Source organism: Hyla sarda, chromosome 3 (assembly GCF_029499605.1).
Source record: "Hyla sarda isolate aHylSar1 chromosome 3, aHylSar1.hap1, whole genome shotgun sequence".
Classification (NCBI taxonomy): Eukaryota; Metazoa; Chordata; class Amphibia; order Anura; family Hylidae; genus Hyla; species Hyla sarda.
The window spans coordinates 167,067,978-167,095,880 of record NC_079191.1 but is presented as its reverse complement, the minus strand read 5'-3'; the positions used below and the strand labels follow the sequence as shown (position 1 = coordinate 167,095,880).

General features: G+C 42.1%; 1 protein-coding gene across 1 annotated transcript in view; it reads left to right on the top strand.

The window, feature by feature from the left end:
• The window catches only part of CLDN16 (claudin 16), an 80,252-nt gene that overhangs the window by 49,972 nt on the left and 2,377 nt on the right, over nucleotides 1-27,903 (top strand). Inside the window, exons 3-4 of the mRNA XM_056565431.1 lie at nucleotides 4,937-5,101; nucleotides 24,290-24,481. Of these exons, the coding sequence (XP_056421406.1) occupies nucleotides 4,937-5,101; nucleotides 24,290-24,481 (357 nt within the window). The remainder of the gene's footprint in view (nucleotides 1-4,936; nucleotides 5,102-24,289; nucleotides 24,482-27,903) is intronic.

The window sequence follows — 27,903 nt, the reverse complement described above, 5'->3', positions numbered from 1 at the left end:
TGGACAGAGGTGTCAGCAGATAGCACTGTGGTCAGACAGAAAGAAAATTCAAAAAGAAAAGAACTTCCTCTGGAGCACACAGCAGCTGATAAGTACTGGAAGGATTAAGATTTTTTTAATAGAAGTAATTTACAAATGTTTAACTTTCTGGCATCAGTTGATTTAAAAACAAACAAACATGTTTTCCAGTAGAGTACCCCTTTAACCCTGGACGCATCCCTTTTTCACCTTAAGGACTGAGCCCTTTTTTCGCAATTCTTACCACCGTCGCTTTACGAATTAATAACTCGAAAAAGCTTTTACCGAATATTCTGATTCTGAGATAGTTTTTTCGTGACATATTCTACTTTATTTTGGTGCTAAATTTTCGTCGTTACTTGCATCCTTTTTTGGTGAAAAATCCCCAAATTTCATGAAAATTTTAAAAATTTTGCATTTTTGTAACTTTGAAGCTCTCTACTTGTAAGGAAAATGGATATTCCAAATAAATTAAATTTTCATTCACAAATACAATATGCCCACTTTATGTTGGCATCATAAAATGAACATATTTTTACTTTTTGAAAAAATGTGAGGGTTTCAAAGTAGAGCAGCAATTTTTAAAAATGTCATGAAAATTGCTAAATCTGAAGGGACAGATGTTACAGAACTACAACTCCCAGCATGCCTGGGCAGTCTAGGCATGCTGAGAGTTGTAGTTTGGCAACATCTGGAGGGCTACAACAGTGGTCTCCAAACTGTGACCCTCCAGATGTGGCAAAACTACAACTCCCAGCAAGCCAAAGGCTGTCTGGGCATGCTGGGAGTTGCAGTTTGGCCTTCCTAGTGGTTGCCACAGTAAAGATCACTTTACTTTCACTTACTTTCATTCCCCCCTCCCCCCCCCCCCCCCCCAACATGGTTTCCCTACCTGAGCCAGGATCCAGCAGTCTCCAGTGACGATCCGGGGTCCCCAAGCATCTTCTCCTCCAGGTACCGGCCTCCATCTTCTTCCCACGATCCCCTCGACATCCAGGGGTGGGCAGAACGGGGGTTCCCATGGCAACCCACTGTCCTGCCCTGACATTGGTCAGAATCAGTTCTGACCAATGGCAGGGCATAGGAGGAGATCGCAGCACTGTGACCTCGCTCCTATCCCTCAGGATGATCAGGGCTGTCCCTGACAGCTCCGATCATTCGTATTTTCCAAGTGATCGGGCCACCAGAGACCCGATCAGCCCTCAATAGCAGAAAATCGCATGTCTGAATTGACATGCGATTTTCTGCGATCGCCGACATGGGGGGTCTCAGGACCCCCCTCGGCGATGTGCCGGGATGCTTGCTGAATTTTTTCAGCAGGCATTCCGGTCCGGTCCCCAACCGGCTAGCAGCGGGGCCGGAATTCCCACGGGCATATGCATACGCCCCACGTCCTTAAGGACTCGGTATGCAGGGCGTATGCATACGCCCGGCGTCCTTAAAAGGTTAAGCTCTAGTGCCAGAAGAACCCAATGGAGCCACAAAAAAATGTATAGTAGATGGTAGATAACTAGAGCAGGGATGGGGTGAACCTTTAAATGGGCACTGCCATGAAATAAAAAAATTGATATGTTGTAGTACTTAAGTACTACAACATATCTCTAATATACTTTAATTAAAAAAAGTGATTTTAAAACAGTTTAAAATCACTTTTAAATTCGCCCACTAGGGGTCGCCGTCCTAGTGGCCGAATGCATTGGGCAGTGATGTCACTAATGAATTTCGACAACGAGTCGGAATTCATTCACTGCGGTCACTTTGAATGAAGAGGACGCGCGCAGGCTCCCTGGCAGGCCCCGGCGACAGGTAAGATTATCTATGTTGTGTCTGTTACTGAATGTTTTTGCGGGGGGAGGAGGGGGGGGGGGGGTAGTTGGTTGTGCGGCGCAGCGGGACCAGGGGGGTTGCGGGCTGCGCAGCGGGAGCGGGATGGGCCATCACGGTGTCCCTCCAGTTGTTTCCCCACTACAACTCCCAGCATGCCCTGGCAGCCAATAGATGTCAGGGCAAACTGGGAGTTGTAGTGGGGAAATAGATGGAGGGACACTGAATAGGTGAACTAAGGGGGTGGTGGGGAGGCAGTTTAGCTGTGCGACGGGGCCGGGGGGGGGGGGATTGCGGGCTGCACGGCGGGGAGCGGGATGTGCGGCCATCACGGTGTGCCTCCAGTTGTTTCCCCACTACAACTCCCAGCATGCCCTGACAGCCAGTAGATGTCAGGGCATGCTGGGAGTTGTAGTGGTGAAACAGCTGGAGCACCCTGTTACGAGAACTAAGGGCGGAAGTTGGCCCCCAGCAGGCATCAGTGACGTGGTGCCTGCTGGGGAAGTCTGCCTGGTAGTGAGCACACTACCAGGCAGACTAAATGCCATTTTTAAAATAGTAAAAAAATAAAAAATAAAGGCAGGGATAGGAGGGCAATAGGCAGGGACAGAAAAAAAAACACGATGGTGGGAGCTACCCTTTAACAGATTTTGCATTGGGATTGAAAAGTTTCAAGTTACACCTTTATTGACCCTATTATTTGCTGAAAACTTTGACATACTAACTATATGCACCATTGCTCCCAATTTCTTCCCTAGTCAGAATCAGGAAAAGGTTGTAAATCAACACACAACACAATCCACCTCATCAAATACATAATAGCTGTTAATCAGATTTTTAGGGACGGGGGCTACTCAAAATGTTTTCTTGTTCCATTATATGATAATATATACGGTGCTGATGAATGGCTTTTTAAAACAGTTTCAAGAAAGTAATAAATAAAAGATGGCAAAAAAACTGTACATTTCTATTAATGATTTACAAAATCCAGGGCTGGGGGAAGGTATGTGAAGGCTTCCTAGCAGAACACTGTGGGGAGGAGATATCAAAAATAAGAGTTAATATCTGATTGGTCGCCATATACACCTATGCCTAATTTTATTTGCACTTATTTCATGATTGTTATTTTGGAAGGAAAGGAATAGAGAACAGATTAAAAAAAGGCTGCAGATAAAATGATGTGTATTCAATAAAGTAAAGCGTAACATCACAGTATACTGTGAGCACTTGGTGGAGAGAAACTGACGGATACCTTAATATACAATACATTCGGGAAGTTTTCATTCGGGAAGTTTTTTCACATTTTGTTAGCTTGCAGTCTTGCAAAATCTATTTTTCTCCATCTTTCTGCACTCAACATTCGATATTGGGAATGTGAAAATATATTTTTAGAATTTAGAAAAATTATAATTTAGCATGGACATAAATATGAAGACTCTTTGCTATGACACTTTAAACTTAGCTCTATGGTCTCTCATTCCTCTTGATGATCTTTGAGATGTTTCGACACCTTGATTGTAGTGTCCTGTGGTAAATTCAGGTGATTGGACATAATATAGAAGACACAGCCCTGTCTATGTAAGGTCTCACAGCTGACTGACAATTCATATCAGAGCAAAAACTAAGCTATGAGGTGGAAAGACCTGCATGTACAGCTCAGAGACAGGAATTGTGTGGAGCCACAGATCTAGAGAAAGGTATAAAAGAGAGAGTTCTCAAGAGCACAGGGGCCCAGAAAAATCAGAGCCTGAAAAAATATCCTAGAGCTGGTCACCTCACCAAACAGGACACAGCCCATTTTGGCCTTAAAGAAAATTAGTATTTTAGCATTTTTGTTTTTTCCTCCTCGCCTTCTAAAAATCTTAACTCTTTTATATTTCCATCCACAGACCCATGTGAGGTCTTGTTTTTTGCATGACCAATTTTACTCTGTAATGACATCACTCATTTTATGATGAAAGGTATGGCAAACTCAAAAGAGGATTATGTGTGTAAAAGAAATTGAAAAAAACCCCCCGAAATTTAGTAAATTTTGGAAGGCTTCGTTTTTGCACTGTACACATTATGGTAAACATAACATGTTTTGCTTACTTTGTGGGACAATATGATTAAAATGTTACCCATGGTTACATACTTTTCTATTTTTGTACCACTTTTACAAAAACGTAAAATAAAAGTGGTGCTTACCACATAGAGTTACACTCAACCAAGTGTAACTATGGAAAAGAGTGATGTTAAGGGTGTCGGCAGCAGCTCCAAGTCAACTTCAAATATAAAAGCACAAATTCCTCCACCGTAGTGACGGGATTGAGAGGCGCTGGACACACAGATTGAAGGGGGTCTCAAGTTTAATCACCCATGATGCAACGCGTTTCACAGTAAGACTGCTTCATCAGTCATTGCCTGATGAAGCAGTCTTACTGTGAAACACGTTGCGTCAATGGTGATTAAACTTGAGATCCCTTTCAATCTGTGTGTCCAGCGCCTCTCAATCCCGTGGTTATGGTGGAGGAATTTGTGCTTTTACATTTCTGGCATTTTAATGGATGTTAGAACGTGTTAGTCAGTAATTTACAACACTACAAACAACTTGAAGATCATATTCTACAAGTAAAAACTGGTCTTCTCTGAGTGTCTGAGTGTTTAATTTGCTGATCCATTGACCTTGTTTCCTTTCACTATCATTGCCATTGCTGTCTTAAAAGCTTTATGTTAGCCTTGGGACCCCTCACATAATTCCACAAAGGCACTGAATCTCCCAAACTACAAGCTATAAACTGTTATTCCTTCCTTAATCCAGCACCCCTGGCCCTGATCCAGCCTTATTCCTCTATACATGTGAGCAGACTCTAAACTTGCTGTAATTTTCTAAAGTGCAATATATCAGGAGGGAAGCATAGACTGCAACAGTCACACTTCTTAAAGAACAATAATTATACTGTCAGACATGATCTGTTTTTTATACTGCGTATTCCTGCAAACTGGAGTATGAGCCTTTATACTGTAGATTTTCCTTAGAATTTTAGATGTTATTTTCTATCTTATACTGTAGATTTTCCTTTGAAATTTAGATGTTCTTTTCTGCATCTTCCAGTGAAATTGGTTGCAGCACGTGGTCTTATGATAACAGCAGATATTCTGGCAGGATTTGGCTTCATTTTCCTTCTCCTGGGGCTCGACTGTGTCAAATTCCTTACAGATGAATCACACATTAAGTTAAAAATCTGCTATGTGGCTGGAATAACACTCATTATTGGAGGTAAGGCTGACACAATTACAGCATGTTAATGGAAATCTCAATATCGGTGTGTCAGATGTGTGTATGGTGAACAGAAAGAGCTAACAGCATATGGAAACATTTTCATCTGGCTGCCATAAATATGATTAAAGGGGTTATCCACCATAAGGTGATTTTAGGACTTACCTGCCAGAACTGGGCATTTCCTGTTGCATTTGGTTCTCTAAACTCCACATCCCATAGTTCCATGCTTGAAAGTTTGAGGTCACTTTGCTTCCTCCCACACATCAGCCACCACACCCATTGAAACACAATGTTTTCTAACCAGGGGGCCTAACCAGGGAGCCTAGAGCTGTTGCAAAGTTCAAGCAGGATAGGCTCCCTCTGATCACCTGACTAGTGATGTCAGGTCTCGATGCATTGCAACCTGAGGAATCCCGAGACATGAGTCATTTTGTATGCTGTTAAAAATAAATATTGGGGCGATAATCATAGAAGAATTTTGAGACCACCGTCACACACAGGTACAGACACTATATTATGAACTACACTAACTTTTCAGCCCCTGTGGCATAGTCAAATAAAAAAAAATTCCTGGAATACCCCTTTAATAGCTAAAAAATGTCAGACAGTGACATCAGTCTCATATTAATACAAGCTGGTTGTCAAGAAAAGAGCTCTCTAACAACCACCATAAACACCATTAACACACTGTAGCAGGCAGTGTTCTATACACAGCTTACATGGGAGTAGCTATAGAGATAGCAGAGGTAGCAGTCACACCGGGGCCCTGGTGCCTAAAGGGGCCCAAAAACACATATGCCCCATAAGACACCAGTATTTTAATTGGCAAATGGAGCCCTGTTGCAGATTTAGCATTGGGGCCTAGAAGCTACAAGCTACACCTCTGACTGCTTGCCTTTACCACAAGCTGTATCACTAACTAATAAGTTGCTCATTACTATTAGTCCATTTTGGCCGAGTGCACAATAAAATCTTCCTCATAAATAATAATACTAATAATAACGTGCTGTATCTAGAGACCAATACTAGGTAGTGCAGCCATCACAAGCACCTGCACAGAGGGAAATGGTCCATAGAATAACCTTGAAGATACTCAAGCCACATGAATAGCCATATACATAGCCAATTGTCACTTTATTTATTTATTTCCAGGAGAAAAATAACTAAGAAACAGCACATCGCAGAGATCTATGAAAAGATGCTCCGCCATTGTTATATAATGAGAAAATCAGGTATTTGCTAAAGCAGGTATGCCAGGAGAGCTGGCAAGTCCAATGTCAATGTTACTGAAGAAAATGTCTGACCTGTTATAGTCCCATGCCAAAAGATTTGATTGGTGGGGGTCTACAGGGTATACAGCCTGATTAAAAAGAGGCAGAAGCACTCAACTGAGCTCTGTGCCCATTCCTGCGCTCAGCTTCCCTCAGGAAGGTAGTAGCTGTGCTCTTCTGTTCCTTTGGTTCAGCAAGTGATGGGGTCTCAGACATTCAACCCCTACAATCAATACTTGATGTTTCCTTAAACTATTGCCACTCTTCTTTCAAAACCTATTTAGAAATAGTTACTGACCACAGTCAATCCAAAACTTGAATGTTTGCCAATTGACCTGGTAAATTCTAATTAAACATGGATCTTTAAACATTTAAAGGGGTACTTCACTGGCCAGCGTTTGGAACATTAATGTTCCGAACACTGGCCAGTGGAGTACCCCTTTAAAATTGTTCTTCCACTAATGACATATCTTACCAACCTGTAGAATAGATGCTAAATGTTAGACTGCAGGGGGCGCCACCACTGGCAGCCCCAACAATCACTAGTATAGTCATATATTCACAAGAGCACATCTGCAGGAGATGTGTAGAGTGGTGGTCCCATGGACTTACAGAAAGAGCCAAATGAGAGCCTTTTAAGATATCATGTAAATTTAATTACAAAACAATTCAACGTTCTACGTTTAATTGCCAGATTTTCATTCATGTGAATGGCTTAAATTCTTTCCTCCCAGGTTTTTGCTCATTAAGTAAAGAGTCTGCTATTATGAAAATTATCGTTCACATTATCCTGTTGCTATTACAGAGAAAATGAAGTGCACCAGACCTTTTCATGTCTGGTAATAAAACAGGGTGTAATAAGGAAAGACTTAAGCTTAAATAGCGTGGATTACCATGACATAATTCAAAGGGTTCCCTAAGTTTTAAATAAATGCGCAAACTATTTTACATTGCCCTCTACATTTCTACTTAAGATTTACTGGTACTACTGACTGAACTGGTTAGTATTATACAGTTGGGTCCAGATGCATTAGGACATTGACACCATTTTCATAGTTTAGCCTCTGTACATGGCCTCAATGTATTCGAAACAAAGCCATCAATATGTGATTAAAGGGCAGATTTTCATTTAAAATTCATAGGATGTAATAAAATTATTGCATTACAGCCAATTTAATATATTCTCCAAACTCAAAGAAAATAGGGCAAATCGGCAATAGGGCATATGGTAAACCTTTTTATATAATGTAAAAAGATAACATTTATTAATTTGTAATATACATTGGTTAAAAAAATGTGTATATTTTTGAGTGAAAAAAGTCCTGACTTTGTGCAGAAACAAACTACAGAAAGTGTGGGCGGGACAAGCAGGGATCTGTGTACTGAGGACAAGTAGGGCTCTGTGTACTGAGGACAAGCAGGGCTCTGTACACTGAGGACAAGCAGGGCTCTATACACTGACGACAAGCAAGGCTCTATACACTGAGGACAAGCAGGGCTCTATACACTGAGGACAAGCAGGGCTCTGTGTACTGAGGACAAGCAGGGCTCTGTGCAGTGAGGACAAGCAGGACTCTGTACACTGAGGACAAGCAGGGCTCTGTGCACTGAGGACAAGCAGGGCTCTGTACACTGAGGACAAGCAGGGCTCTGTAAACTGAAGACAAGCAGGGCTCTGTGGACTGAGGACAAGCAGGGCTCTGTGCACTGAGGACAAGCAGGGCTCTGTGCACTGAGGACAAGCAAGGCTTTGTGCAATGAGGACAAGCAGGGCTCTGTGCACTGAGGAAAAGCAGAGCTCTGTGCAGTGAGGACAAGCAGGACTCTAGGGATGAGCGAATCAAATCTGACAAATCCAAATTATTTCATGGAAAATTTGCTTCGCAACTAATGCGAATATCGTCGCGATTTGCACGAATCGCATCATTAAACTCCATTTAGTGCGGTCCAGGCTCCAGGGCATCTAAGATGGTGGCTCCACATATCCCAACATGGGGCAAGGAATGCTGGGAAGGCGGGAACAAGGATAGGCGGGATGTCCCTGAATCACATGCAGCATGCAGCCTATCAGCAGCCAGCCACCCCTTTGATGTCACAGCCCTATATAATCGGCAGCCATCTTGCTGCTACTCACATCAGCGTTCTATTGCAGAGAGAGAGGGACAGAGAGCAGTGTGTGTTGCACAGAAAAGCATTTTTACAGCAGGGATTCACCTCAAGCCCAAATCCAGCCTAGAAGCACTGATGGGGAAGGGAAATAGATCAAGAGAGGAAGTGCAATTGTGGGTGTATTACAACAGTGATTCACCTCAAGCCCAAATTCAGCCTAGAAGCACTAGTAGGGAAGGGAGAGAGATTGAGAGATAGAGTGCAATTTTGGGTGTAGTACACAGCGACTGTGTGCTGCAGCACTGGTGTGTACAACAACTGAAAAGCTAATAGTAGCCAGCCAGGGAGAGCAGAGCACTAAAAGCCATAATCACCTGCTATTAGGAAAAGAATGATGGTGCTCAAAGTTACATGGATATAATATCTCAAGTATATTTTTATTAAAAATAACAATATAAAAATACATAAAATATATAGCCATCTGAAAAGCCACAGGGCCCTTGTGGCTGACCTCTAGCTATATAAAAATAATGATTAAAACATGAAATAATGATAGTAATAATAGGAAATAGGTAAAACATATAGTGCCGTGGGAACTGCTGCTTAAATCAAGTGTAAAAATATATAAAAATCCAATATTAAAGTTAGTAGGGCATTGTGCCACTTGTAGTCCATGCACATAAATGTTTTACACTTTCAGGTGATTAAACATTCTGTTGTCCTCACAAGATGAATAGCGCTAATTCCAGCAAGGAATTTGGTAATGCGCTTTGCTCCGGCAATTGATAGTAATATTCAGCAAGTTAGAAATAATGTCACAGTATACAGTGCGGCGGTGCTGTGCACCTCTCATCTATCCCACCGATCACGGGAGACGGGAGTGTGGATCGATGCGGTGCGATCCTGCAACTCCTGGAGTTGACAGCACAACTCTGATGTCAGGGGCTCTGTAAGTTGTTTCTTGCCAGCACTGATCTTCTGCAGCAGCATGCAGGTACTGTCAGCAGTATGATCCTCGGAGACGTGTGGACCTCTGCTCTGCGGCAGGTATAAGTAGCCCCAGTGTCCTCATGTCTTTGAGTGCGAGGGGTGCTTGATTGACAGGGCACTATCTATCCAAGGCACCTGTAGCAGTATGCTGGGCATCAGCAGACCTCACTGGGCAATGATGAAATACGAGTAATATTCAGGCTGGACTAGTTTCAGGATCGCCATAGAACCTTTCTTCAGCAGCTATAGTAATGAAAAAAGGGGGAAGGAGACTAGCTACCAAGTATATATAGGCACATCTTCAACTAATTAGAAGCACATCTTCAAATAATTAGAATTGATCTAGGTTAGAGTGAAAACCAGACATGGAATAAATGCCAACCTGGGTTATAGGTGGCTGAAAAATACAAACAGAAAATGAAGAGAATTAGGTAACGAAAATAATGAAAATACACTAGTTAGCAGTCTAATTAAGCTTATGCAAAAATAGAAATAGTGAAATGAGATATAACAAATAATATTGACAAAATGTGTCAAAATCATATATGTATAAAAAAGGATATGTATATACACAAAAATATAATAGATTGGGACATCAAGAGGAGAAATGATGAGAAGAAACTTTCTTAGTGCATATAAATGAAGATGAAGAGGATTTTTTTTAAATAAAATAAAAAATATATAATAAAAAAATAAAGCAAAATAATATTAATAAATAAAGAAGAAAAATAAAATTAAGAATGAAAATTAGTATGTGGAAGTAGTAATGTTGATTGAGGGATAGGAGGCAGGGAACCGCCCAAGGGTCCATCAGAGCTCTGGTAAAACAGCCTGCACCTGATGGACCCTCAGGTCGGCCCAACCTCCTCTTCAATTGTCCAAAAAGCCAAACAGTTTTAAGTCCGAATTTAACCCTCTCGGCATTAATGACTCAAATTCAAATTTTTTGCGGGATTCTGCTCTGGACATTTTATTTATGTATTTTCCCCCACGTCAGTCCGGTTTGACTGACATAATCGCTGAATATCTAAGCTGATAAGGGTTGCTGTTATTAAAGTCTCTGCATGAAAGTGCAAGGACAAGGGGTGTTTGTCATTCTTCTTTTTAATATTATATATATGCTCAAGAATACGTGTTTTTAGAGCACGTGATGTCCTGCCTATATACTGTTTATGGCAAGGACATTCTATAACATAAACGATTCCCTTGCTCATGCAATTCAGGATTTTTTTTTTATCTCAAACTGGAAATCATTTGCAGTACTACTAATCTTGGTTGTCTTTTTGGGAAAATTCGTTGCCTTGCAGTTTGTTCATTGTCCACACCTAAAGAAGCCATTTAAGTCTACTACCTTGGAATCTCTACTGTTTGTCTTCGGATTCTGTCTTATAGTAGGGGCTACTTTTATTGACAAATTAGGGGCTTTTGTGTAAATAATGAGGGGTCTTTCTGGTAACATGTCCCTCAACAATTTATCTTGGCATGATAGTGGGCAGCATCGTTTGATGGCTCCCTCTATTTTCTTATGCTGTGTGTTGTACGAAATAATTAATTTTAAGTTTAATGGGTTAGTTGTGGTACTTGCAGGTTCAAAAAATGTCATCCTATCTAATTTACGAACTTTATGTAATGAAATTAGAAGGTTGTCTACTAGATATTTTTTCTCAATGAATTGTTCTGTGAGTTGTTTGGCTTCCTTTTCAAATTGTTCAGTTATGGTGCAGTTACGTTTAATTTGACGGTATTGGCTACTGGGGACATTAAGTAACCGTTGAGGGAGATGGCAACTGGTGTGTAAAATAAAGCTGTTTTTTTAGCTAATGGTTTCCGAAAGGTACTGCAAATTAATTGCTCTTCTGTGGATGTGATCAGTAAATCTAAAATTTCAACTGAGGGGGAGCTAATGTGCGGTGTAAAATTTAAGTTTAAATCGTTGACATTCAGCATAGTTAAAAATTAGTCTAGATCTTCTTTAGTCCCTCTCCAGATAAAAAAATATATAGTCTATATAGCGATGCCAGGACACCAGGTTGCTGCCCAGTAGGGGTAAGATGGTAGTGTCTTCCTAGTTAGCCATAAACAAATTGACATAACTGGGGGCAAAACTGGTGCCCATGGCTGTTCCGTTAATTTAAAGATGAAAATCTGTCCCAAATAAAAAATAATTATGAAATAAAATTTATTCTATCCCCTCTAAAATGAATAAAATTTGATCAACGTGTAGGTCCATTTTGGTGGTTAAAATGTGTTTTATTGCCTCTATCCATTGTTTGTGATTAATAATTGTATATAGCGAGTTTACATCTAACGTGCCCAGAAGCCAATCCGGATTCCATGCAGTGAACTCGACTATTTGTATTATTAGGGTTGTGTCTCGAAGGAGGGTGTGAGTTTGACATATGGTTGTAAAAAAACATCTATATAGTGTGACAAGTTAGCTGTTAAAGAACCAATCCCTGAAACGATCAGCCTACCAGGAGGATTTTTGGCATCTTTATGGACCTTAGGTATCGTAGAAATTTGGGTCCCTAAAATAAAGTCATAAATAAAGCTATTAGTGCCTAAAGCTGGTTGAGTAGTGGAACGTAATGTTCTCTATTAAGTGTATCCTGTGCATACATAGGTGGTGTACCATTTTGTTCCTCTTAAAGTCTTAAGAACCTAGTTACTGTGAAATGCCAGCCAAAAGTACACACCTGCTGCTGTTCTAGACAAATATTGTTTTAAGCGTAGTGGAGCGCATTGTACTCCCCTCATAAGTGCATACAATGTACATACATCTAAGTGGTGTACCATTTTGTTCCTGTTAAAGTCTTAAGGGCCTAGTTGCTGAGAAAAGCCAAATACAGCCTAGAAGCACTGATAGGGAAGGGAGAGAAATGGAGAGAGAAAGAGTGCAATTTAGGGTGTAGTACACAGCACGTGTAGTCAGACAGTTAGGGTGAGCAGAGCACTAAAAGCCACAATACCCTGCTATAAGTGCCTAATACTGGTTGAGAAGTGGAGCGTAATGTCCTCTATTAAGTGTAACCTGTGCGTACATAGGTGGTGTACCATTTTGCTCCTGTTAAAGTCTTAAGGGCCTAGTTACTGTGGAAGGCCTAGACAAATACTGTTTTAAGCATACTGGAGCGCATTGTACTCCCCTCATAAGTGCATACCAAGTACGTACATCTAAGCGGTGTACCATTTTGTTACTGTTATAGTCCTAAGGGCCTAGTTACTGCTTCCTCCGCTAGGCGGGCAAGTAGTGATGAGGAGAGTGGCGTGGGAAGTGGTGTTGCGAGCGTTCAGGCTTCTGCAGATGACACTGTTGAGGAACCTGTTGAGGGAGGACAAACTGACCTACTACAGAGACATCCTACATAGTCAGTTGGCTGATGCCTATCTGCGCCATCGTCCATCCTCACGCAGGTCTGACTAGGGGGACTTTCTGGGCTCACCTTCCTCTGCCATGGCTGCTGGGGAGAGGTGGAGTGGCAGGAGCAGTACCATCTCCATCAGCAGCAGCCTATAGTCTACAGTCGCTGATGAGTAGCTTTCTTCACCCGCATAGTGAAGCAACTCATCAGCAGCAGGTAGACCTGGAGCAGGACCTGAACCAGCAGGTGGTGGCATACCTTGACATGACCATGCCAACATACCTTGAAGATCTGCTGGACTTTTGCGCAGCCAAACTCGGCTTATGCAACGGAAATGCTAATTAAAGTAAGTAAAGATAGATAAAAATACAAACATGAACTATTAAAGTGTTAAGCAATTTTAGAGACTGTCGGGTGTATTCTTACATAAAGGAAATTAGATTTTGTGAAGAAACGGGGACATATCGGTCCAGTCATTGAAGCCTAGCGGACCCTGGGCATTGCACTTAATAATCCATCTAGTCTCTCTCAGCAAAAGCAAAGAGAGAGTCTATCACCTCCTAAATGTGATTGTGTCACGCATTCAAGACCTCCAAATTTGGTTTCCTCATGCTGCCGCCATCTCCACCCTGTGTCATTCAGTCACTATATGTTCTCCTGATGCTGCCACCACCTCCACACTGTGTCATTCAGCAATTATATGGTCTCCTCATACTGATGCCACCTCCAGGCTCTGTCATTGTGCCTTTCTGCGACAGTGATTCTAATAACGACGCCTCTAATCTTCATGTCATACTGAATAACAGTATTATTGCACTAACCCAGAACACACCCTATGGGTGTTGCAGCAAGGCAAAGTGTTCTACACCCCTATTGAGGCTCTCTGTAGGCCAGAAATAGTCATTTTTAATAGAGATTCGGTGCAAATAAATTTGGACCAAAACTTATTTTTTTGGAAAATTCCGCAAATTGACCGAATCAAATTTTTCAAAAATGCGCTCATCTCTACAGGAATCTATACACTGTGGAAAAGCAGAGCTCTGTGCAGTCAGGATAAATAGGGCTCTGTGCAGTAAAGCTCCAGAATATGCCCCCGGTTCATACAGCAGGCTGACAAGCCAGGAGTTTACACATAGCCCTGCTTGTCCTGCCCACTGTATTTTGTCCCTGCCCAGACACACACAGGCAATAGCTGCAGTGACATGACAGGATTTTATTCTCCAAAAAATATAAAAAAAATTTTCTCTAATGGTTATCACAAAAATACATATAATTAGAGATTAGCTGATTCGCTTAATTTTTTGAAAAAAATCGATTCAATCCAAATAAATTCACGGTGAATCGATATAATAAAGTGTGTGTGTTTTTAGCTTTTTTCATTTTTTTTTTCTTTCTTTATTACATTTTTTAGGTTGTATTACCTCTCCCAGCATGGAACAGACTGTTCCATGATGGGAGTAGTAGTACCTGTACTAATAGACAGATCGCCCCGGGGTCTGACACCCATTGCGATCCTCCTATATAATGTATAGATGCGGGTGGCCGGCCGCTCCTCTGCGCGATCTTCCACTATGTTCTGCTATGTAAAGCTCTTCACATCACAGATTCATATTTCCCGCACAGAGCTGTGATTGGCCAGATGGTTCAACTCTCTGCGGGAATGATGAATAATTCATATATATATATATATATATATATATATATATATATATATGGCAGTGCAGGGGACCAGAGAAGAGCGGCTGTGCGCTATCCCACATTATATAGGATGATCACAGTGGGTGTCAGGAGTGACACCTGTTGTGATCTTTCCTTTACTGCAGGTATTACTGCTCCCAACATGGAGCACACTTAGCTCCATGCTGGGAGCTTTAGTACCTGCATTAATAGACAGATCGTAGCAAGTGTCACTTCTGACACCTGCTGTGATGTGTAGTGTTGCTCGCGAATATTCGCAATGCAAATTTTATTCGCGAATATTCGCGAATATAGCACTATATATTCGCAATTACGAATATTCTTTTTTTTTTTATTTATTAATTTTTTTTTTCACAGTACACATCACAGCGATCATCCCTCTCTGCTTCCAGCTTGTGTGGTGTAAAGAAGGCTCTAAAACTACTGTGTTAGGGTGCATGCACACTACGTTTCTTAAGATACAGGACCGTATACGGCTGGGGAGAGGGGGGCGGAGAGTCGGGGGCGGGGCAACCGCACGCTGCCGATTGCGGTCCCGTATCTAATGTATTTCAATGAGCGACCAGAGTGAAACGCTGCCTCCGGTTGGCTCCGTTTTGCCCCGTATACGGTTTCCCGACCGGACCTAAAAACACTGTTGACTACGTTTGTAGGTCCGGTCAGGAAACCGTATACGGGCCAAAACGGAGCCGACCGGAGGCAGCGTTTCACTCTGGTCGCTCATTGAAATACATTAGATACGGGACCGCATACGGCAGCGTGCGGTTGCCCCTCCCCGACTCTCCCCAGCCGTATATGGTCCCGTATCTGAAGAAACGTAGTGTGCATGCACCCTTAGACTGGCGTGCAAATTTTCGCATATGCGAGAATTAGCATATGCTAATTTTTGCGTATTCGAATTTACACATATGCTAATTTTTTATATGTTAATTTTCCCATATGCAAATTTTTGCATATGCGAATTTTTGCATATGCGAAGTTTCGCATATGCAAATTTTCGCATATACGAAAATATGCTGCGAATATTACGAATATGCGAATTTAGCGAATATATCACAATTATTCGTCCATATATTCGCGAAATATCGCGAATTCGAATATGGCCTATGCCGCTCAATACTAGTGATGTGTCTATTATTGCAGGTACTACAGCTCCCAGCATGGAGCTGAGTGTGCTTCATGTTGGGAGCAGCAGTACCTGCAGTTAAAGTGCAACTGTCATGGATTTTAACCCACATAAAGTAGCCCCATGATGACAAAGTTGTTAGAAATTACAGTTCAAGTACCTTTTGCTGCTTTCTAGCAGCTTTATGAACATTAGCAACAGTCGGATATCCCTTGTATGTCAGCGCTTTGACACACAGGTCCCAGCACATAGGCCCCTTATTCTTATACGTGAGTGGCAAGTTTTCTACTGTAAAAGAATAAACAGTGTCCGTTCTCCTGTGCACAATGTTGATGCAAAGCAGCGGCCAGCTCTCACAGCAAGCGCTTGCTCCCCATGGGTGGCATGATGCAGAAGCGGAATGAGCTGGCCGCGCGCATCGCATCACCGCTGTGCACTCTAGGAAGACAGGAGAATGGGCGGCCGGCTCATTCTGCTACTGCATTACGCTGCGCATAGGGCCTTAGGGATCGAGTGCTTGCTGTGGCTGCCCGCATCGCATCACTGCTAGGCACAGGAGAATGGGCACTGTTTATGTGCCACATGCATATAAGAAAAATAAGGGGCCTATGCACTGAGACTTTGTGTCAATCACACAGCGGTCCCAGTGTTGACATACAGGGGATATCCGAATGTTGCTGACTTTAATAAAAAGCATTTTTTTTAACCTGATTAAAGTTGCTAGAAAGCAGCAAAAGGTATGCTTGAACTGTAATTTTAACAACTTTGTCATCCTAGGGCTAGTTTATGGGGTTCAAATCCTTGACAGTTGCACTTTAAGGAAAGATCACACAGGTGATCCTCCTGTATAATATATAGATGCGGGCAGCTGTTCTTATATTGTCCCCTGCACTGCCGTATTTATTCACCTATTGCTATTTCCCGCAGAGAGCTGTGATTGGCCAGAGGGTTCCAGCCAATCACAACTCTCTGTGGGAAATATGAATAGGTGTATATATATACGTCAGTGCAGGGGACCATAGAAGAGCTATACATTATACAGGAGGATCGCAATGGGTGTAGGAAGTGACACTCAGGGTGATCTTTCCTTAAAGGGTAGCTCCCACAATCCTATATTTTTTTTTCTGTCCCTGCCTATTGCCAATCTATCCCTAACCCCCTCCCTGCTTTTAATTTTTCCTTTTACTATATTAAAAATAACTTTTTGTTTGCCTGGTAGTGTGCTCGCTACCAGGCAGACTTCCCGAGCAGGCACCAGGTCACTGATGCCTGCTGGGGACAACACTTCCGCTCTTAGTTCATCTACACAGGGTGCCTCCAGCTGTTTCACCACTACAATTCCCAGCTTGCCCTGACATCTATTGGCTGTCAGGGCATGCTGGGAGTTGTAGAAGTGAAACAGCTGGAGGCACCCTGTGTAAATAAACTATAAGTTAGTGCCGCTAGCCCGTTCCCTCCTTCAAACCCTCATTCCCCGTTCCCTCCATCACCCCGTTCCCTCCATCACAAACCCCCTACCCGCCCGCCCGCATATCCCGTTCCCTCCATCACAACCCCCCCCCCGCCCCGCATACCCTGTTCCCTCCGTTCTGATACCTGCAGAGTCCGGCAGCGGGCGTGCAGGGACAGCGGCGGCGACGACATGTGCGGGAGGAGTGGCCTCCCAGCCAGTGGCCGGGGAGCCAATGCGCTCGCTCCCGCCTGTCTGATTGACAGGCAGGGAGCGAGAGCAGCCTAAATGAAAAAGGACTGATTGCCAGGCCCAAATCAGTCCTTTGTCAGGCGAGACGTCACGCCAGGCTGCAGCCGGCCACTAGGAGGGTGACCCCTAGTGGCCGGTTTTTAAACGTATATTTCACCCTGATATAAAAAAAAAATAATGACAATATATTAGAGATATGTTGTAGTACATAAATACTACAACATATCAAAAAATAAAGTTGGTGACAGTGCCCATTTAAAGCACAACTGTCATGTATTTTAAACCCCAAAAACTAGCCCTAGGATGACAAAGTTGTTAAAATTACAGTTCAGGCATACCTTTTGCTGATACTTTCTAGCTTTAATCAGGTTAAAAAAATGCTTTTTATTAAAGTAAGCAACAGTCGGATATCCCCTGTATGTCAGCGCTGGGACCGCTGTGTGATTGACCCACAGGTCCCAGCACACAGGCCCCTTATTCTTCTTATATGTGGGTGGCGCATAAACAGTGCCAGTTCTCCTGTGCCCAGCAGCGATGCGGGCTGCGACAGCAAATGCTCAGTCCCTAAGGCTCTATGCACGGCATAATGCCATAGCGGAATGAGCCGGCCGCCCATTCTCCGTTCTTCCTAGAGTGCACAGCGGTGATGCGATGCGCGCATTGCATCACTGCTGTGCACAGGAGAACGAACACTTTATTTGTTTGCCACCCACATATAAGAATAAGGGGCATATGCGCTGGAATCTTTGTGTCAATCACACACTGGTCCCAGCGCTGACATACAGGGGATATCTGTTGCTGACTTTCATAAAAAGCATTTTTTAGCCCGAATAAAGCTGCTAAAAAGCAGCAAATGACATGCTTGAACTGTAAATTCTAACAACTTTGTCACCCTAGGGCTAGTTTACTGGGGTTAAAATCCATGACAGTTGTGCTTTACCTGTAGGTACTATTGCTCCCAACATGGAGCACACTCAGTTCCATGCTGGGAGCTGTAGTACCTGCATTAATAGACAGATCACAACAGGTGTCAGAAGTGACACTCACTGCAATCTGTCTATTTACCCCTTACGGACCCAGCCCATTTTCATCTTAAGGAGCCGGGCATTTATTGGACATCTGACCACTGTCATTTTAAGCATTAATAACTCTGGGATGCTCTTACTTTTCATTCTGATTCCGAGAATGTTTTTTCGTGACATATTCTACTTTATGTTAGTGGTAAAATTTTGTCGATACTTGCATCATTTCTTTGTGAAAAATGCAAAAATTTTATGAAAAATTAGCATTTTTTTTAAACACTCTGCTTAAAAGGAAAATGGATATCCCAAATAAATTATATATTGATTCACATATACAATATGTCTGCATCATAAAGTTGACATATTTTTACTTTTAGAAGACATCAGAGGGCTTCAAAGTTCAGCAGCAATTTTCAAATTTTTCACACAATTTTCAAAATCGGAATTTTTCAGGGACCAGCTCAGTTTTGAAATGGATTTGAAAGGCCTTCATATTAGAAATACCCCACAAATGACCCAATTATAAACTGCACCCCTCAAAGTATTCAAAATGACATTCAGTAAGTGTGTTAACCCTTTAGGTGTTTCACAGGAATAGCAGCAAAGTGAAGGAGAAAATTGAAAATCTTCATTTTTTACACTCGCATGTTCTTGTAGACCCAGTTTTTTAATTTTTACAAGGGGTGAAAGGAGAGAAATCAGCCTAAAATGTGTAATTCAATTTCTCTCGAGTAAGGAATTACCTCATATGTGTATGGCAAGTGCTCTGTGGGTGCACTAGAGGGCTCAGAAGGGAAGGAGCGACAATGGGATTTTGGAGAGTTTTCTGAAATGGTATTTGGGCGCATGTCACATTTAGGAAGCCCCTATGGTGCCAGAACAGCAAAAAAAAGCCCACATGGCATAACATTTTGGAAACTACACCCCTCAAGGAACATAACAAAGGGTACAGTGAGCCTTAAAGGGGTATTCCAGGCCAAAACTTTTTTTTATATATCAACTGGCTCCGGAAAGTTAAACAGATTTGTAAATTACTTCTATTAAAAAATCTTAATCCTTCCAATAGTTATTAGCTTCTAAAGTTGAGTTGTTGTTTTCTGTCTAACTGCTCTCTGATTACTCACGTCCCGGGAGCTGTGCAGTTCCTATGGGGATATTCTCCCATCATGCACAGCTCTCGAGACGTGACATCATCATTGAGCAGTTAGACAGAAAACTTCAGAAGCTAATAACTATTGGAAGGATTAAGATTATTTAATAGAAGTAATTTACAAATCTGTTTAACTTTCCGGAGCCAGTTGATATATATAAAAAAAGGTTTTTCCTGGAATACCCCTTTAACACCCCACAGGTGTTTGCCGACTTTTCTTTAAAGTCGGATGTGTAAATGAAAAAAATGTTTTCACAAAAATGCAGTTTTTCCCCTAATGTTACATTTTTGCAAGGGGTAATAGGAGAAAATGCCCCCCAAAATTTGTAACCCCCCATTTTCGGAGTATGGAAATACCCCATGTGTGGACGTCAAGTGCTCTGCGGGCGAACTACAATGCTCAGAAGAGAAGGTGCGCCATTGAGCTTTTGGAGAGAGAATTTGGTTGGAATAGAAGTCGGGGGCCTTGTGCATTTAGAAATCCCCCTGTGGTGCCAGAACAGTGGACCCCCCCACACACACATGTGACCCCATTTTGGAAACTACACCCCTCACAGAATTTAATAAGGGGTGCAGTGAGCATTTATACCCCACTGGCATTTGAGAGATCTTTGGAACAGTGGTTGAGAAAATGAAATATTATTTAATTTTTTGGGGGGCGGGGGAGGGGGGGGATTCATTGTTCTGGCACTATGGGGGCTTTGTAAATACACGTGGCCTTCAATTCCGGACGAATTTTCTATGCAAAAGCCCTATGGCGGTCCTTCTCTTCTGAGCATTGTAGTTCGCCCACAGAGCACTTTACATCCATATATCTTACTCAGAAGAAATGGGTTAAATTTTTTTTTTTTTTGGGGGGGGGTCTTTTTTTCCTTTTAACCCTTGTGAAAATGAAAAATTTTGGGTAACACCAGCATTTTAGTAAAAAAAATTTTTTTTTTCATTTAACCATCCAACTTTAACAAAAAATTTGTCAAACACCTGTGGGATTTTAAGGCTCACTTTACCCATTGTTACATTCAGTGAGGGATGTAGTTTCCAAAATGGGGTCACATGTGGGTATTTATTTTTTTTGCGTTTATGTCAGAACCGCTGTAATATCAGCCACCCCTGTGCAAATCACCAATTTAGGCCTCAAATGTACATAGTGCGCTCTCACTCTTGAGCCTTGTTGTGCATCCGCAGAGCATTTTTCACCCACGTATGGGGTATTTCTGTACTCAGGAGAAATTGCGTTACAAATTTTGGGGGTCTTTTTTTCCTTTTACCTCTTGTGAAAATAAAAAGTATGGGGCAACACCAGCATGTTAGTGTAACATTTTTTTTTACACTAATAGGCTGGTGCAGACCCCAACTTTTCCTTTTCATAAGGGTAAAAGGAGAAAAAGCCCCCAAAGTTTTTAAACTAATTGCTCCCGAGTACGGAAATACCCCATATGTGGCCCTAAACTGTTTCCTTGAAATAGGACAGGGCTCTGAAGAGAGAGAGCACCATCCACATTTGAGGACTAAATTAGGATTGCATAGAGGTGGACATATGGGTATTCTACGCCAGTAATTCCCAAACAGGGTGCCTCCAGCTGTTGCAAAACTCCCAGCATGCCTGGACAGTCAGTGGCTGTCCGGAAATGTTTTGAGTTGTTGTTTTGCAACAGCTGGAGGCTCCGATTTGGAAACACTGCCGTACAATACGTTTTTCATTTTTATTGGGGGGGGGGGGGGGACAGTGCAAGGGCGTGTATAGGTAGTGTTTTACCCTTTATTATGTGTTAGTGTAGTGTAGTGTTTTTAGGGTACATTCACACAGGCGGAGGTTTAAAGTGAGTTTCCCGCTAGGAGTTTGCACTCCGGTGGAAAATTTTCAACAGGAAACTCACTGTAAACCCGCCCGTGTGAATGTACCCTGTACATTCACAAGGGGGGGGGGGGGGCAAACCTCCAGCTGTTGCAAAACTAGAACTCCCAACATGCACTGACAGACCGTGCATGCTGGGAGTTGTAGTTTTGAAACAGCTGGAGGCAGATTGGTTGGAAAACCTTCAGTTAGGTTCTGTTATCTAACTCAGTATTTTCCAACCAGTGTGCCTCCAGCTGTTGCAAAACTACAACTCCCAGCATGTACTGATCGCCGAAGGGCATTCTGGGAGATGTAGTTATACAACAGCTGGAGTTACGCAACTACAACTCCCAGCATGGCAAGACACCATTTGCTGTTCGTGCATGCTCGGAGTTGTAAATTTGCAAGATTTAGAGGGCCACAGTTTATAAACCACTGCATAGTGATCTCCAAACTGTGGCCCTCCAGATGTTGCACAACTTACAAATCCCAGCATGCCCAAACAGCAAACATGTGTCAGGGCATGCTGGGAGTTGTAGATTTGCAACATCTGGAGGGCTACAGTTTAGAGACCACTGTATGGTTGTCTCAAACCTTAGCCCTGCAGATGTTGCTAGGCAACTCACAGGCTTCCGTAGTGTGTACCAGAGAGCCAGCCGCATGTCATTGCTGCCCGCTGCCACCGCCGATCGCCGCCCGCTGCCGCTGATGGTAAGTGACCTCCGCTGCCGGTCACCGACGGTTCCCCTGCTCTGCCCGGACTACAGTGGGTGGGCAGAGTGGGGGAACTGAACTTTAATCCCCCCGTCCACGATCTGCTATTGGTCTGTCACTTCTGACTGACCAATAGCAGGGATATGAGGGGTGGCACCCATGCCACCTAACTCCTATCCCTTCAGGTGATCCCCCTTATTTTCTGGGTCACCGAGTCACTGGATACCCGTATCACCCGGAATCGCCGTAGATCGCCGGTCTGAATTGACCGGCGATTTGCGGGGGGGTCTCAGGAACCCCCTGGGCATTTGCACTAGATGCCTACTGAAAGATATCAGCAGTCATTCCGGTCCGGTCCCCACCTGCCACACGGCAGGGACCGAAATTCCCACGGGCGTACAGGTACGCCCTGGGTCCTTAAATACCAAGGATCCAGGGTGTATCCATACACCCTGGGTCCTTAAGGGGTTAATGCAGGTACTACACCTCCCAACATGGAGCTGAGTGTACTCTATGTTGGGATCAGTAGTACCTGCAGTTAAGGACAGATCACAGTGGGTGTCAATCCTGACACCCACTGCAATTGTCCTGTATAATGTATAGATGCACGCCCGCTCTTCTCTGGTCCCCTGCACTGCTATATATATACATACACCTATCATTCGTACTGCATTTCCCCCAGAGAGTTGCGAAAGTTGTGATTGGCTAGGACCATTGGGCCAATCACAGCTCTCTGCAGGAAACATGAATCTGTGATGTAAAGAACTTTACATCACAGAACATAGTGCAGGATCGCGCAGGAGAGCGGCCAGCCTCCCGCATCTGTACGTTATAGGAGGATTGCAACGGGTGTCAGATTTCGGGCGATCTCTCTATTAGTACAAGTACTACTACTCCCATCATGGAACAGTCTGCTCCATGCAGGGAGTAGTAGTACTACCTAAAATCTGTAAAAATTAAGAAAAAGTTAAAACACACACACTTTATAAAACACATTATCAAAATTCAATACTAATAAAATGTTTAACAAAATGAATTCTAAAAAATATATTATTTTTACATTTAAATGGCCCCTTTCTACATTTTTATTATTGTCGGCTACATTTTTAGGTCCCTGCCACCCACATAAATTTGTCCCTGTTTAAAAATTTATAAAAATTTTGTTATAGAAAATAAAAATGTTGTTAAATACATTTTTTACTGCAAAAACTCAGTGGAATCTTATCCTTAGAGTAATAACAAAATGGAGTGAATGAAGAAATTCATTATTTCGAATCGAGTGGAAATTGGGATTTGGTCGGAATCAAATTTTTCAGATTCGGCCGATTCGACTTGCTCGTATCTACATATAATTGTAACGGCTTACCGTAACAGCTGAGTAGTGGATCCACTGACCTTTTTGAACAATGGCTGAACCATACCAGGGAGCTGAGTCTAAGGTGCCGCTGGTTTTCACCAAAGCCCGCCGCAAAGCGGGATGGACTTGCTGCGGCAGGCGGCACACAGGTCACTACCCCTGGCACGATCCGTCCACACAGGTTGCCCAGATGTAACTTGGCACAGATGGTAGTGTAGTCAGGACAAAGCACAGGTCAGAAGGCAGATGACAAAGAAGCGTAGTCGGGTCACAGGCACAAGGTCAGAAGGCAGGCGGCAAAGGAGCAAGGTCAGGTCACAGGCTGAAGGTCAGGAACACTAATATGGCACACACTATTAAAACGCTTTCTCTTAGGCACAAGGCACAAAGATCCGGCAGCATGATAGGGAGGTGCTGGACTAATATAGAGTCCGTCCAGCTAACAATCAATTATGGGCATACTGGCCCTTTAAATCTAGCAACACCGGCGCATGCATGCCCTAAGGGAAGGGGATGCACAGGCCAGCGAAGCACAGAGGAAGAACAGCTGGGAGCAGCGAGAGGCAAGGAGACCCTCACGGCCATTCATTGCTTCCCGGCGCGCTTCCCCTAACAATAATGTTATTATCTACATTATATAAAAACATTTTGCAAATGACAGGTGCACTTTAATGCAATATTCTTGTTAAACCCCTTAACTATAAGTTAACACTTCATTTGCGTATTGATGGCTTTGTAGTGGTAAAGAGAGTATAAATTATAAAAATTGTGGCAATTCCCAAATACTGTACTTATGGACCCAACTGTATGTCTGCTCAAATATTCTATGTCTGTTTTATCCTTCCAGGTGTTCCGGGGATCATCGGCTCGGTGTGGTATGCCATTGATGTTTATGTGGAACGATCAAGCTTGATTATACACAATGTTTTTTTGGGAATTCAATATAAGTTTGGCTGGTCTTGCTGGCTGGGAATGGTAGGGTCCCTGGGATGCTTTTTGTGTGGTGCTCTACTCATTGCATCCTATTACTTTTTTAAAGGTAAACTCATTTTGTATGTAGTTACATAGGCATGATATTGTTAGTTTTCCATGTCTTTGCAAATCTATGTATATTTATCTTTTCTTTTGAGCATTATCTAGGCAGTTTTAGGTCAAATCTGAAAAAAACACCATTTTGGTAAATCTACTGCTGTCCCACATATTTAATATCAAACCTACACAATATTACTCACTAGTAACACATACATCATGCCACTCTTATACTTGACTTTGAAAAGCTACACTGGCCAAAACAGTTTTACATGTTTATTATTATAAAAGGTCATGTGTAAGCCAATTGATAAAGGTTAAACTGTTTTATATATATATATATATATATATATATATATAAAACACTTTTCACATAGCACAGATACATGCCAAAACTTCTGACCGTGTCGGGGTCTTAGTGCTGAGACCCCCACTGATAAAGAGCACTGGTCTGTAGGGGTGTCAGCACTTGAGACCCCGAACAATTAAAACTTTTGCCAATCTGAGGAAGGGTTAATCCCGAAACGCGTCATTGGTGAATAAAGAACATTTTCCCTTGAGACATTCATGTCTATGTGATTTTATGAGAAAGCAGAACCTTTCTGGATTTCTTTCTGCATATACTAACAGATAGACCTCGGTCTATCTGAATATCCCTATGGCCTCGCAGCAAATCCCAGGAACTCTTTGTACCCAATGCAATTGGGTTATATGCGCATATCTGTTGCGCTCAAGGTGAGCATATTAATAGCCCCCTGACTCTCTGGTTTACTTGGGTAACGCACTAGGCGCCTTGTGTGGCCTTTTTTTTCTCGTCCTTCTCTTAATTAAAACTTTTGACATCTCAAAATATTTCTATATGACAGGTACTCTTTAAGACTCTTTTCACACTGCATCTTTGCAATGTCTGATGGGGGATTATATATGTTGGGGGATTCCCTGATGCATATGTCTGCCCTATAGCTGTAATTGTGGAACCTGGTTGGTGGCACTGTAGCATCAGTTATACAGAAACTCCCGTTATATACTTTTTTTTAACTGGATCCTGTTCTGAGGAATAGAGACTAAAATTGCCCTTTTTTGGCTTGTGATTGGGGGTCTATGGAGATTTTTGCTGTATGCCTTGCGAGAACACCCAATACAGACCACAAATGCGGTATCTAACAACCTAAGGCTGGGTCCACATTGTGATTAGATTATATATGTCAGCAAACTTTTAAAATGTGATGCCAACGTATACCTGCATGTCCTGGTACAGGCCTTATTGACTTAAAATGGGTCATTAGCCAAATATATTAGTGTATTCTCTGATACTCAAAAGTGTAGCCCACCATGCTTTTGACTTCTGGAAAATACACAAATACATTCGGGAAATTACACAAACTAATCATGGACCAAGCCAATGGGGCCTGTGTCAGTATGTGGACAAATACGTTAGCATCCATTTTGGCAACTTGCCAACATATGCATGTAACATTACGGCCAAAACCCAGCCTAAGTAAAAATTCTCAAAAGTTTATATGTATGCAAGCTTATTTATGTCATAAATGGTTCATGCATAAGACAAATTCGATATTTTTCAAATTGGTTAGAAAACCATACTTTACCATATACATCTGAATGGGGCTTTTCATGTAACTTTTGTATGGATATCTTCTAACTCAACCAAATAAGAAAAAAAAAACAACAAAAAAAACAACAACTGCCATTTATGAATATACTTTAAAGAGGCACCCTATCTATAGATAAAGCAGCGGATTTCTCATTAAAATAAAGATCAGATCAGTGTTGGCGGATTTAAAATATTTGCCAATAATTTTGGTTGTGGGGGTCGCCCAACAATGTCCCAGCTTTTCAGATGAATAGATTGTTATGGGCTGACGTGGAATATGAAATGAAAATGTCAAAACTGAAAAATCCCCTTAAAGGATAATTTCTCTTTCATCTCTAATAATGTTGATTAAAATAATGTTTTTTTTTATTTTTTTTTCCTTTCTACTGCTGTGGGGTATTCTTCCAAACACATTGCATATAAAGACAGATAATTCATGCTGGAATTTTAGATTAGATCAGCATATTGAAGAGCTTGTACTGTTAACTATTGGTTCTGCCAGCTGTCTTGATAAATGGTGCAGAGAATGTAATGTACAACTTGTATTATAACCTGCACTTGAGAACCATTCACACAAATCTCAGCATTCAGTCTTTTCAACATTTAGACCCTTCTTTGCTAAATTTACTTCAGGAAAGTTATCAGAATAATGAAGAGTAAATGCAGTTGTTGTTTTATGAATATTAAAGGTACAGGCACATTCATATATTTACATTATTTTTCCCCATTTTATATTCTGATGGATGCTGAGGTTTCATATTCACTTTGGATTATAGAGGTACTCCAGGATACAACAGCAAAAATGCAACAGTCAAACACAGCCTCAAGGGAGGTGTACAACTACTATATATAGTGATTCCATAGAGATAGCAGCAATATACAGAGAGAGTTGGAGGGGAGGAGTCCGGAAGCTGCCAGGAGGTATCTTCTATGATGTCATCCTGTAGTTAACAGGAAGTCAGTTGACCCAGGACTGACCACACCGTCTGACACATTAAAGGGGTACTCCGGTGGAAAAAAAAAATCAAATCAACTGGTGCCAGAAAGTTAAACAGATTTTCAAATTACTTCTATTAAAAATCTTAATCTTTCCAGTACTTATCAGCTGCTGTATGCTCCACAGGAACTTGTGTAGTTCTTTCCAGTCTGACCACAATGCTCTCTGCTGACACCTCTGTCTATGTCAGGAACTGTACAGAGCAGAAGAGGTTTGCTATGGGGATTTGGACAGTTCCTGACACAGACAGAGGTGTCAGCAGAGAGTATTGTGGTCAGACAGAAAATAACTATACAACTTCCTCTGTAGCATACAGCAGCTGATAAGTACTGGAAGGATTAAGATTTTGAATATAAGTAATTTAAAAATCTGTTTAACTTTCTGGAGCCAGTTGATATGAATTTTTTTTTTTTTCCACTGGAATACCCCTTAAAATTTTGTAGGGGCTGATGCACACAACTGCAGTACAAATCTGTGGAATGGATTCATGATAGCAGGTCCATACTGAACCTCCAGGTCTATAGGATTTTATATGGAATCATACAGAGGTTTCTATACAAAGACAAACTGTGGCATGCTTTGATATATATGCCATGATAGCGAGTTTTGTCTTCAGAAAAGGCCATCAATATCTGATTGGTGGAGGACTGACCTGGGGCCAACCAAACAAAAAGATCACATTATAACCAAATGGTTTAGGATTTCCTGATCACACACCTTTTTAAAGTTTCTTAACCCCTTAAGGACGCAGCCCTTTTTCACCTTAAGGACTGAGCCCTTTTTCGCATTTATGACCACCGTCACTTTACGAATTAATAACGCG